Source organism: Rhodnius prolixus, unplaced genomic scaffold (assembly GCF_049639745.1).
Source record: "Rhodnius prolixus isolate KJV_2025 unplaced genomic scaffold, Rpr scaffold_11, whole genome shotgun sequence".
Taxonomy (NCBI): Eukaryota; Metazoa; Arthropoda; class Insecta; order Hemiptera; family Reduviidae; genus Rhodnius; species Rhodnius prolixus.
The window spans coordinates 7,145,314-7,159,232 of NW_027411625.1; the positions used below are offsets into that span (position 1 = coordinate 7,145,314).

At 34.1% G+C, this 13,919-nt stretch overlaps 2 protein-coding genes across 3 annotated transcripts in view; both read left to right on the forward strand.

Moving 5' to 3' along the window:
* The first annotated feature begins 1,094 nt into the window (after positions 1–1,094).
* LOC141459216 (T-complex protein 1 subunit beta-like) lies at positions 1,095–7,253 on the forward strand. The gene is made up of 9 exons (XM_074138010.1): positions 1,095–1,228; positions 2,459–2,771; positions 3,164–3,293; positions 3,512–3,714; positions 4,489–4,673; positions 5,163–5,381; positions 5,810–5,987; positions 6,557–6,760; positions 6,859–7,253. Exons 1-9 carry the CDS (start codon positions 1,226–1,228, stop codon positions 7,029–7,031), a joined length of 1,608 nt encoding a protein of 535 aa, XP_073994111.1. The 5' UTR covers positions 1,095–1,225; the 3' UTR covers positions 7,032–7,253.
* Positions 7,254–9,690: 2,437 nt separating this feature from the next.
* The window catches only part of LOC141459217 (growth arrest-specific protein 2-like), a 77,569-nt gene continuing 73,340 nt past the window's right edge, over positions 9,691–13,919 (forward strand). The window contains exon 1 of one of the 2 annotated variants that reach the window (XM_074138012.1): positions 9,691–10,956. The gene's annotated coding sequence lies outside the window, so the exon portion shown is untranslated. The remainder of the gene's footprint in view (positions 10,957–13,919) is intronic. The other variant, XM_074138011.1, reaches the window with a different exon arrangement.

A 13,919-nucleotide genomic window follows, 5' to 3' on the forward strand; every position in this document is an offset into this window, starting at 1 on the left:
AAAGTGAAAGAAATAAAACTCCTCGACAGCATCAAAGAAAGCACGCTTCTAAAATATGGCTAGTTTGTAAGAATGGGGAGAAGAATTGGCTTGAAGGATCAAAGCAAAAGGAAAAACTAGAGAGAAGTAAATTTAGGAACTGGCAACTGATCTTTGCCCAACATAAAAACATACGTTAATTTATGACAAAATTAATAGTAGTAATGTTCTCTGAGACATATGGAGTAAACTGAGAACCAAGGTAAGTAAATAAATTTCTGCAAGGTAAAGCAGCCAGTTTGTGAAATGATTCCCATATGCGCCACTTTATGTATTTTTGTATTGTTTTCCTATAAAATTAGACTAAAAGACAATGTTAGTTTTCCAAAAAGACTAAGGCTTCATCTGAATTCTTCGGATGAATGATTATTTTGTGATTAAATATTATGTACGAGTTATATATAATTACGTATATATAATTTGAGACCCGTCAGTATATGAGCTCTTAACAGTCAGAAGTTCTTAGTGCATTGCTGTCCCCAGCGCCGTGTACTCTCGTCATAGTTAACTCTGCCCACCAAGGGTCAGGGAGCGTAGAAGCTTCTAGAAGAGAAAATCTGACACGTTTTTATCATGGCTTTCCATATTTAGCAGTTTTGTTCGGCTTTGTAGAATAGTGCTTCTTTAGAAGTTGCAGAATCGTTATTTTCAGTTCTTCCACCAGCGTGTATCCTGTTATGTTCTCTCCAACCTAATCCTTCCAAGTCCATATATTCAAAGGTAATGTGGTGGCCAGAGGTACTTGTCGAAAAAATGACAATAAAGATGACTAAGCATAAATCTACATTAACATCTAAGCTACATGTATAAAGTGAAAGTTGTTTTGAGTTATCGTTGACGTTTATATTATTTAAACTAAAAAAAAAATTCTTTTATTTTTCATTTAAAAAAGAGGGGGCCCCGAAATTAGTTTTACAGTCCTCACACTTTTATAAGGGTTACTTTAACATAGTTATTATTAAATAGATTTTGTTATGTTGAACGCAATAGTAATAACTTTAAGAAGATTGTTTTCTTAAAACATTGCAGTCACCTAATGTACCTTTGTGGAATTCGATGAAACATCGATTGATCGCACACGCCTTGCAGCCAGGTTACGATTTCTACTTAGTGCTTATGCTGTTCAATCGTAGGAAACAAATTATTTTTGTTCAGAACCAGCCCTTCTTAATCTAATCCTACAAAGATGGTAATTTATGTTTTGTTCATTTTTAGTTTAAGCTTTAATAATTCTAAAGATTATCTATCTTAATAAATCGTTAAACATTTTGTTTTACTTATAGTTAAAACCATGTGGTTTCTACCGGTTGCAATGTTACATGTTTGAATAACTCTTATGCATAATAAATGGAACAATAAAGTTTTTCTTTTTATATTTTTGAAATTTTTTCAGGTTTTTTCGTTCAGTTTAAAGATTGGTTTATTTCAATTCACTTCGTTGGGCTCATTTCTGTAGTTGTAGTTACATTATACTTCTGCTTTTTTTTAGAATATTTATTCTTATGGATCCGATTAGTTTATAATTTATGTATAATTCGTGAACAGTTTTAAGATTTAGACGGAACTACGTATAGTAGTGTTAATTACTTACGTGGGTGGAACTTGTAAGTTTAAATTTTGGCTATAGATACACAATGTGCTCTATAATTTCAGTTACTTGCTGAAAATAAGTACATATAAAAGACCATAAAACCTAATTACTTAATATTGAATTAATTTGAGCAATTGGAAAATTTATTTCTGTAATTCTATTTTAAGTAAGTTATTTCCTAACTTTGCTGATATAGTGGCCATCTTAGATCTTGATGAAGATACAATGATTTGAAGTACTTCTGTTGCAATTATGAATAGTTAATTTTAATTTGGATTCCTATCCCTATGAATTTGTATTTCCATTGTAGACGCTCATTTATCTCTAAACTGACGGATACAACTGTTTCTTTAAAGTATTTCATATATATTTAATGCAGGGCTGTACCTCTCTTCGGATTTGTATGCTCTCTTCTCAGTTCGATCGTGTTGACTCATCTTAGCTGGTTAATGGATTTCGGTTTTCTCACAGATTTTGTATAAAAGTTAAATTCTTTAATGTTAGGACTCCAGGTGAAATACAAACATGAAGTAGAATGTTGAGTTCTGGAAACTCATTTAAAACAAAACTAGTTTAGTGGGTATACACTCCAGTTGCAGTTTCTCGTCATTAAATGACAAATTGAATGTTTACATTTAGTTATAAATTTGAACGTAACGAAAATAAAATATCTAAAAGTTGAAGCCCTGGCTGGCTGTATAACTGCCATTTATTTTCCAACTGATATTTGCTAACATTAATAGAATATAAGTTGATATGTGGATAATTTAATACAATGAAATATTTAGTAATAATATTTTATTTAATAATACAACTTTGTGATTGTAGATGTCCTTAAACCCAATCCGTATTCTGAAGCCAGAGGCTGAGGAAGAGAAGGGAGAAATGGCAAGGTTATCCAACTTTGTTGGTGCAATAGCTGTTGGCGATCTTGTAAAAAGTACTTTAGGGCCCAAAGGTATGGACAAAATTCTTGCTTCATACGGGCCCAGAGGCAGAGGGAAAGTAGAAGTGACTAATGATGGAGCAACTATTTTGAAAGCCATTGGTGTGGACAACCCTGCAGCGAAGATTCTTGTCAATATGGCTAAGGTACAAGATGATGAAGTTGGAGATGGCACGACATCTGTAACTGTGTTAGGTAAGTGGATTCTGCAACAAAATTATATAGTTTTGTTTTGTTTTCGGAGAAGGAATTGCATTTGATTTTCTTAAACTACAGATTCTCAAGTTACTAAACATCACTATTATTCATTTTCAATACATAAATTCATAATAATATTATCAATTCTAATCTTCACTGAATGCATATATCGATTCGATTTGTGGCTTATATCTGTATCCAAATAGGACGAATTCAGACCTCCAATTATGGTAGAAAGGCAGAAAAATAATTTTATTTCTATACATTAACTCTTATGAAAAAGAAGAAACTAAATAAATTTATTTACAAAATTATAGAGATACAAAACTCTATTTGTTGGTACAAAAAATATTTAAAAAATAATATTTTTATTGCTCTGATTAATTCAGCTGCTGAATTGTTACGAGAAGCTGAAAGAATGATTGACCGAAAAATTCATCCCCAGACAATTATCTCAGGGTACCGGAAGGCTGCCTCAGTTGCTCTTGAAGCTTTAGAAGCTGCTGCAAATGACAACAGGTTAATTTTAAATAAATTTTTTCTGTTTATTTTTTGAATTAGAGAAATAAATATGAAAATAAGATAAACAAAATCAAAATTTGTTGTTCATTGATGGGAATAAAATGATATTGCTATTAATAAGCTATTACTTAATTTTATATGTATAACGGCAGCTCTGTGCAACTCCGAAATTGATTTTTTTTTTGCTAAGTGTTATTTTTACATTTTCTTTCCAGTTCAAATGACGAGAAATTTCAGAAAGACTTACACAACCTGGCAATGACGGCTTTAAGTTCAAAAATATTGAATCTGCACAAGGAGAAATTCAGTAAGTTGGTGGTTGATGCTGTTCTCCGTTTGAAAGGTTCCGGAAATTTAAGTGCTATTCAAGTAATTAAGAAGACTGGTGGTTGCCTTAGTGATTCTTTCCTCGATGATGGTGAGTTAAACTTTGATAATCCTAAATTGTACATAACGAATACATTTTCTGTGGCCTCTGGTTTGCGTAATTTCTTGCTGAGGCAATACTGAGTTCTGCAACAGAATGCTTACTACTCTCGGCTGTAAAAACTCGCCATTAAAATCTGGAGGAGCATCAAGGCCTATAGGTTACCTGGTACCGTCTTAGGCATCTCTAGATTTACGTGTTAAAGTTGCTTTCCATTATAAGGTTTCGGCCAAAAATGGAAGTGGATAATAATAAAGCTATTTTTCTCTTTTTTGCGTTTTCTCAAAAAAAGGCGGCACAGATTGTTTTTAAACATGTTTAAAAAAAAAATACATATGATATATTAGGAAAATATTTTTGGGAGAGGTTCTTAAGTAATACGAGTTACGAGTAATACTAGTATAATTAATCTTATCAGGACTGTTTAACATTCAAGGGACAGCTAGAACCTAAATCTGTTAAATAAAAGTGCGATGTCTCAGATTAGGGACCTGAGTTTTTCAGAATCTCCTGGAAAACGGCTGCCCCCTTTTTCTGAACTTGTTCTATACTGGTGCAAACCTATCGTTTTATTTGAATTTTTTTTTTTTTTGCTGAAATTATTTGGATAATTTTTATTCGTTATAAGTTTGATAAGACGGGGAATTGTTGGTACACATTCAAGTGAGCGAAGAAGGCTGAGCGCTAATCAAAAATCTTAGAGCTTGTTTTTACAAATTCAGTTGAATATTTTTGATCATTTTACTAAAATATTGTATTTTTTAGGTTTCCTTTTAGATAAAAAGGTTGGTCAGTTTCAACCAAAACGTATAGAAAATGCTAAAATTCTTATTGCCAATACTCCTATGGATACGGATAAAATTAAGGTATTCGGATCTCGAGTGCGTGTAGAATCGGTAGCAATGATTGCTGAATTAGAACTGGCTGAAAAGGAAAAGATGAAAGACAAAGTAAGCATATAAAATATAATTACATAAATTTTATTTCTGATGAGACTTACAGCCTTAAGAACTTTGATTGAGTGACTTTACATAAATACTTAATGTCTTGTATCTTTTTATTATTCAATTAAAACTGTCCGGCAGGACATTTGTATAAGGGTTGGTAGTAAAAATAATTATATCAGTTTCAAGCTGTTTCTCAGGTGTTTATCATCAGACGTTACTTTTTGTCGAAACTGGTTTCAAATATACTTAAAGATTCTATTCCCGATAAGAAATCATTCTTCCATATTAGTAATTTAATGTGCTTTTTATCACAATATTGGAATCTTCATTTTCTATCCTTCCGTTGCTGGCATCTGTCAAGTATCAACCTTCTCAAAAACGTCATCGTCATACATCTCATTTCCACCCTTTTGCTTCTCCCTCATTCCCTTCTATTTCTCTTGAATATTATTACAATTTTTTGTTTAAATATTTCATATTATATTTTTTCAGGTTAACAAAATTCTCAGTCACAATTGCAATGTATTTGTCAATCGTCAATTGATCTATAATTACCCTGAACAATTGTTTGCGGATGCCAAAATTATGGCAATTGAACATGCAGATTTTGATGGTATTGAACGATTAGCATTGGTAACTGGTGGCGAGATAGTGTCCACATTTGATAGTCCAGAAACAACTAAATTAGGAGAATGTGATCTCATTGAAGAGGTAATTCCAGTTTCATTTCTAAAAAAGTTTTTTTCCAGCCATTTTTTCTTTCATTTGTAATAAAAGAAATAAAATCAAGGCGCGTTCACACTTAAGGTGATGGCTGCAGGAGCCGTTTCATTGCATTGCCAGCGTCCGAACTGTATTCAGTGTTCCTAATAACAGTGTTCCTTCTTTCCTAATGTTCCCTACTGATGCCTGGAGAAACTACTCATCCTATAGCACCTTTAGGTAATTGGTATTTTCCTCTCGTAATTTGGTAAATACCCAGGGTAAAATCCCATCTGGTAGCCCTGATCCTAGGACCAGTTGTCCAGAACGCACCACGAGGAGCTAGAGATCGGATTTATTTTTCCCCCTTTCTTCCTGTTGGATCACTTATAAACACTTTGATTTTAATCATGTGTCATAACGTTTTATTATTACAGGTAATGGTTGGTGAAGATAAACTATTAAGGTTCAGCGGTGTGAAACTTGGAGAGGCATGCTCTATTGTGATCAGGGGTGCCACTCAACAAATAGTGGACGAAGCAGAAAGATCTCTACATGACGCGCTCTGTGTCCTAGTGACCACTGTCAGAGATAAACGGACAATCTTTGGCGGAGGTATTATTATTATTTATTTTTAAGCTTTAACATTGGTCATTGACGCCCAAAGCCTTCTCAGAGCACTTCCGAACTCCAGCAATACCCTTTTTCCATCTTACAAAGGGAAGAAACTTTTCCTTGCCTTATAAATTATACTGTTTTTTTCTCCTTTAGAGATTCGTGTGCCTCTCAAATGCTTCTCTGATTCCCGTATTCTCCCATTTTTAATTTCTCTGTCACGAAATTGGTTTGTGTCCGCAGAAGCTGACTCGGAACCACTGAATCATTGTGCGGATACTCACCTTAGCAAACTCGTCCACCCTATCGTTGCCTTCCACCAGAATGTTGCAGTATCTAGAACAACTTCTGATTACTGCTCTGAGAAAAGTCACCGAGTCTCCTCTTACTTTCACCACTAATTCAAACCTCCATATCGTTTCGCTTAAAGCCTTGAGCGCTTTACTATTATTAGAACATAAGCTCACCTCTTAACAGTCCTTCGAAAACTACTTCAATGAGGAGCAGCATTTTAGTGGGCTAGAAACGAAACTGGCATTAATAGTTATAGTTTTATTGGTTGGTTTTAGGGTCCGCAGAGATGATAATGGCTTTAGCTGTTAGTGATGCTGCCAATAAAGTAGTTGGCAAGGAATCAGTGGCGATGGAAGCCTATTCTAGAGCTCTCCTGCAAATTCCAATGACAATATCAGATAACGGCGGTTTTGATTCATCATATTTGATTACTTCACTTCGAGCCGCTCATATAGAAGGCAAAGTGTCCGCTGGACTAGGTAATTACTAATTATTTTTTTTAATCCTATCTTTGATAATTTTCTAACTATTGAAATATCTATACAATATTGTAAAAATTGATAATTTTTTGTTTCAGATATGACAAACGGTGAGATTGGTGACATGGGTGAAAGCGGCGTGCTTGAATCTTTTGCTGTTAAGCGTCAAATGATCCTGTCGGCCTCTGAAGCCACAGAAGTTATACTGAGAGTGGACGATATCATAAAAGCAGCACCTAGAAAGAGAACTGAAGACCGTGGATATTGCTAAAAATACTAATTAGAAACTATTTATTAAGGAATTAACTTTTCTTAATAAAAAAATATATAACCAGTTATAAGTAAAAATAATTTCTTAAATTTATAAGCAAAGTATTTATAAGTAAAGCTTTAAAGTAACAGAAATAGTGTTTAAGTGGAACTTTTTTGTATGCTTCTTGTTTAACGCACTCATATCTTTTCAAGCGAAGTTTTAATAAAGAAATAATCATTATTTGTATTTTTATATAGACGAAGTGCTGAGATTAAAAGATTATCTGGAGGCCCAGTCTTGTGGCCTTCAAGTTGACATTCTTCGAAATATTGGATTATCTTTGTCCCTAGCAAAATTTGGACATTCACCTAATGTGGCCCACCCTTTTGATGACGGACTCTTTTACATGTGTGTGAAACCATCTGAGGCACAGTTTCCTAATTTATATTGTCGCCCAAAGTCCTTTACACAAACATTGATACCTTTGCAGATTTCTTGCTCGCTTTAGTGTGTATGTGAGCGTCAATGGGGAGCTCAGTTCGAAGACTCAGCTATGCAAGAGCGTGCTTTGTTTGTAAACATGTTGGCACTGTAAAACACAATTCCATTCCTTCTGTGTGCTCACTGATGTATTGTTTGTTTCGCAATTGATCACTTGCAAGCACTAGTAAAGTTTACCACTTGGCACTTTTGAAAAGAAGAAATTCAATGAAACAACTGACACGCCATTTCAACTGACCGCCGATATTTGTTCAGTTTTCAACTGACAGCTCAGGAGACCAAGCAATATAAAGGTAGGAGGACCAAATATCACGTCTCACAAGCCGTCTGCCAATATCCGATCTGGTACTTTTAAAAAAAATTCTCTGCATTAAGGGATGTACTATTCTTATTAGTTGGGAATACAAAAACAAAACTAAAAAACGCCCATAGATAATCTAATTTATAATTGAATAATTGAACAGGAAAGCATTCAATAGTTAATAAATTCCATGGCAGTAATGCTAACATGGCTATCTGTAGTATTAGAACAATGGACACAAAGGAACAATATGAGAGTATATCCAGGTATACTTTCAGGGCAGTCATATAATGTGATCAGTTCAGAATACAGACCAATTTACGTTAAGATTGGTAGAGATAAATATTGCGGTATTGAGAGCGGAAAACTGGACAGCAGGAATTATAGAAACTGCTGCAACAAACCTCTTGGTTTCGGACATACCTATATCTAAAACTAGGTTTAAGAGAAATCACTCTAGGCAAATGAAAAAAAGTAAGAGCCGCGGAATTACTATGAGTTCCAAAGGGTGTCATGACCACTAAGTGTGATTGCACCAAAATAAAGCCAAAAATCCTTTTAAAAAAGCATGAAATTTTCGAAAATGCTAGTTTTATTTTCTTTAAATTATTTTATTGTTTGCTTATAATAACTGCTTATTTTATTTTTTTCATTTTATTACTCTTCTTTGAGATTGAGGTTCTTGGTGTAAGGTAATGAGCAAATGAGACAATTTCGTTAGATCCCGAGTCAGAATTCTCGAGATAACTACATTTTTTTAATGCTTATTAAGTAGTTTACATGACTACTGAAGATAGTAATAGTAAAGTAATCGCCTATTTCTTCTGGAGGGGCTTAAGTATTAGTTCAAGAATAGACCGAGTGATGGCAGCAGCAATTTTATAATAAAAATAAAATTGTGCTGTTTAATATCTTAAGATGCCTGTAGCTGATTTTTTTTAGTCATTAAGATTAAAAACGAATTATATCCTACTAATAAATTATCAGGAATTGAAGACCGTGCTTTCAGAAGTATAACAATTTGGTATAAAACTCACACACTACAGTTCTCAAGATTGTAACTTGTATCAACTTATTTAATTCTTATTAACACCTTTTGCTGTCCGTAAATTTAAATTGAAATTTCAGTTTCATATTTGATTCTTATTATTGTTATATAGATTTACAAGACAGTGCGATAAACATTAATGGAACGTTAGGGATTCCAACACGGAGGTCCCGAATTCTAATCCAGTTGCTGGCCCTTAGTGTAACGATAGAACATTGATAGTGCAATGAAAAAAGCTCCGGGCGCCAATGACCTCAAACGTTGAAGCGCCTTTAAAAAAAAAGAAAAAGTAATGGCACATTAGAAAATAGCCTAATCACCCCCTTCTAAAAGTCTTAAATGGCATTTACTTGACAAAATGTTACAAATCTAACATTATAGTTAGATCTATAGAACTATAACTTAGATTTTAACATTAGTTAAAATCTAAGTTATAGTTCCACACATATACTATTAGTACAGTAAGTTTTTTAAAACTTCTGTATCTTAAATCTTAAAAAACTGGAAATTTTATTCCAGAAAACCGGATTTTGTGGTTATTGTAGCATCTTCTGTCAGCACTAAATAAAAGCCAAATTTTAACTTTCTGCGTTGTGCATGTGATCTTTTTTTCATACTTCATACTTTATTATTATTATTTTTATTATTATTGTACATCCAGAACCTGGTCACTTTAGAATACTCAAAATTCTTTTATTTCACTTGAAATTTACAACTATAAAAATGTTTACAGTAAGTAATTATGCTGATCTAAGTATACTGGCTTGATATGATTGAATGGCAATGGTCTTTGGAAGATTTCTATCGTTATCTCGGCGCTTTAAACTCACCGAGGTGCTACCATGAAAGAAGTTTAAAGTAAGAGCTGGGCTAAAGGTTTCGAATATGATTTATAAGCTTTGTGTAGAAAGTTAGCTGTAATGTTTTAGCAGGGGCTAGAATGGCTTTAGATAAGATTTTGATTACGAACGCGTAACAGTCCCATACTTCACAATAACGTGAAGTGACTTTTTTGCGAGCTTTTTGTAACCACAGTATGTTAAAGTTGAGTGTTCGGGTTCCAAGATGGTTTCTTGTCCAGGAATAGTCCGTCGTAATACCCATGATCCAGCTGGAGGGTTTCGGCTGTGATAAGTGGAACGAAGAGATAAGCGTTTTCAAGTAAACACTACATATTTGCATTTATCTATTTTCTCTTTAACTTTTTTTTTTTTAAATCCAGGACTCAAGGTATATAATTTGAGACATATTCGGATTGGTGAGAGAATGGTGCAGATGAATAAGAGCGTTAAATTTGCATAACAGGTACAGAAAAGGAGCTTAAATACTTTCTTAAAAAAAAACGCCTGCATTGTCAGGATGAATACAGAAGAATGGAGTTCCGTAACATACTTAAAAAAATCTTAATCTTTAAAGCACATAAACATATTTAGTAAAAATTAGAAATATTTGAAGAAATCGTAAAAGAATTATATTAATTGAAATTATTTTTGTTTTATTCGCAGCAAATTTTTCATGTTATGAGGAATAAATCAGGCGCGAATAGGAAAAAATTTCTGGGCTTCGTAACTTTCTTCTATGTCCACAAATTTTGGGGTAGGCTGCCTAAAATAAGAGTACATTGAAAGATCGAGAGAGTGCTGAGTCGCTGGGTTGTCTGAAAGGGAAGGGTCTGTTTCGTGAAAATTCGGCTAAAGTCGTACTATCCGATTGCTACAGCCAGGGGAGTGGTGTAAAAGGCCTACGTGCAGCACAAAGTGGCCGGCCGCTGTCAGATGTTAGTACTTTTAGCTCAGTACGTCTGCGCGGTTCAGGGGGTGAGATTCTATAGAATAGGATTTAACCTTTTTAGTAGGGTGGTTCATGCCGCTATTCAACCCTCTATAATTTAGTTTTTAGTCCAAACGTTTAAATATCAGTTGGAATAGTTTATTTAACTTCTAAGTGTTATATAGTTAAAAAAACTTGAGAAGGTTTCCAGTGATTTATATTTTTTTTGTTAAATTTTGTTTTGCGGAAAAAGTAAGTGAATTCAGATAATATATAAAAGAAAAAACTATATTCTCTGCCAGTCATGTTTTACTCTTAGTTGGGTAAGTAAACACATTTTCCTTTTCATCTTTACCGCTTGTTTAAAGTAAAAACATTGTTTACAATTACTTTTATAAACTTTTTTTTTATTATGTGCTAAATAAATACATGTTAAGTAGTCGAAATATGCTTTATTATTCTGTTATTAATAAATTGCCGAATGATATGTCAAATTTTTAACAAAAAAATTAATAAATAACTATTATAAGCAAATATTGAAAACAAAAATATTGTCTGTTTGCAAGCATATGCTTTGTCTTTTTTTTTTTTTTTTTTTTTTTTTTTATTATTATTCTTGTGTATCGAATTAAATCTTTCACGGTGCCCTGAACTCTCCTTGTCTGTTATCACTGCACAAGTACTGTTATAGCCGTCCCTCAATTCATAACAATGTTACACGAGATTCTGTTAACTTTCTTTTGCTACCAAGTAAAACCAAGTATTGTCCATATTATTAATTAATTAATGCTTATTTCTAAAACTATGAGAAAAATGCTTGTAAAAGATATGTAATTGAAGTTAAAATAATATGGTTACTGTGTCATTTTATATTGGTACTGCAGCGGTTCTCAACCCTTGTTTTCACCGTGTGAAATCCTCTCTAAGGAAAGACCCCCTAAAATAATTTAGGAAGTTTAAGTTACGAACAGTAATGATAGTAATAATAACAATTGGCATAATAAATATATCGTTAACTAAAAATTTAGAAAAGATAGAAGTAAATCAAAGACAAATTGAATTATTTGAATAAAATAAGTTCGATTAATAGTCGTTATTACTGGGTTTCAAAAATCCGGTGGTAGTACTTCTAAAAATTAATTTTATTCCCTAATTACCAATCTTCGCTCTCCTTTTGCGAGGCACTCGGTCAGCGATTGACTTTAAGTCGCTGAGTTGCGAAGGTTAGGGATGAATGACGGCGACAAGACGATCTTATGAGAGAGCAGCCAGCCGCCTTTTGGGGGATTACTAACGTTTATTTGCAGGATTTTGGACTGCAAAATTTTTGGAACGTTTTAATGTACTTCTTCGTTGATTTATGTGTAACAGTCCAAAATGTTGCGTGTTTTTATTATTATTATTTTAGTTAATGCATCCTGTACAAAATGAAAACATCTTAACAGAAAATTGTTAGCTATATTAAAATGTACAGTGTGACTTAATTGCCACATCACAACCACTGTGTAGTGATAAGAGGTGACATCCAAAGCTGTAGACACTCTAAAAGTTAGCATTGATCGCGGCAAGTCTGGGTGCTAGCAGCCGCGGTAATACCAGCTCCAGTTTTAAGCCAGCGTTTTGGATTGGTCAAGGGTGCGAAGTGAAAGAGTGGGCTTTAAATTTACAAGAATAGGTTGTACAAGGTCATGGAGTAGTGGTTATTGGTTTTATGAGGTCTTTTGTAACATAAGACACTTAGAATGTAGCATTGAAGATACGATATTTGGATTGGAAGGTCTCTACTCTAAATGTGGGAATGACATGAAGTTGGAAGATGGTTTTGTATGTGTGTATGAAGACTGTGGAGTTCTCTCAAAGGTGTTGTCTCTTGTTCAGTTCGTATCTTTTCAGTGAATATATAATAATAGTAATAATCACTTTTATTGCTTTCAAGTTACCACCATAGCAAGGGGATGAGAATACAAAACAGATAACATAATAAACATTATAGAAAATACTAATTTGACAACTGGGTTCATTTAAATGCTGTAAAATATTGTAATTTACATAAAAATACGGATGGGTATAGGAAACCTTATTAGACAATATAATGGAAATCTTCAGCATCTTAAATACGAGGGTCGTTTGAAAAGTCCGTGCAAAAATAAAAACTACTTAATTTTTTGGGGTAAACCTTTTTTATTTTTCAACATAGTCTCCTTTTAGGCTTATACACTTCCTCCAACGCTGCTCTAGTTTGTTGATCTCTTCCGAATAATAGGGTTTGTCCAAGTCTGAAAAATAGCCATTCGTTTCTGCAATCACCTCCTCGTTGGAATAAAATCTTTTTCCCGCCAGCCATTTCTTCATATTGGGGAACAAATAGTAGTCCGAGGGAGCCAAGTCTGGAGAATAGGGGGGATGTGAAACGAGTTGGAACCCTATTTCCATTAATTTTGTGACTACAACTGCTGAGGTGTGAGCTGGTGCGTTGTCGTGATGGAAAAGGACTTTTTTGTGGGCCAATCGTGGGCGTTTTTCTTGCAGCTCGGTTTTCAAACGGTCCAATAACGATGAATAATATGCACCTGTAATAGTTTTACCCTTTTCCAGATAGTCGATGAGGATTATTCCTTGCGAATCCCAAAACACAGTCGCCATAATCTTTCCGGCCGAAGGAACGGTCTTCGCCTTTTTTGGCGCAGATTCCCCATTGGTAACCCATTGTTTAGATTGTTCTTTGGTCTCAGGAGTGTAGTGATGTATCCATGTTTCATCCACAGTGACGAAACGACGCTTAAAGTCCTGCAGATTCTTCTGGAACAGCTGCAAACCGTCCTTGCAACACTTCACACGATTTCGTTTTTGGTCAAGCGTGAGCAATCGCGGCACCCATCTTGCGGACAGCTTTGTCATGTCCAAATGTTGATGCAAAATATTATGTACCCGTTCATTCGAGATGCCCACAGCACTAGCAATCTCACACACCTTCACTCTTCTGTCATCCATCACCATATCATGGATTTTATCAATGATTTCTGGAGTAGTAACCTCAACAGGGCGTCCAGAACGTTCAGCGTCACTTGTGCCCATATGGCCACTCCGAAAATTTTGAAACCACTTATAAACTGTTCTAATCGAAGGTGCAGAGTCACCATAATGTTTATCAAGCTTCTCTTTAGTCTCCTGAGGCGTTTTGCCTTTCATAAAATAGTGTTTAATCAACTCACGAAATTCTTTTTTGTCCATTTTTTGAAAATCACTCGACTTCCTCGATTCAAACGAATGCCAAACACAAAGAAAT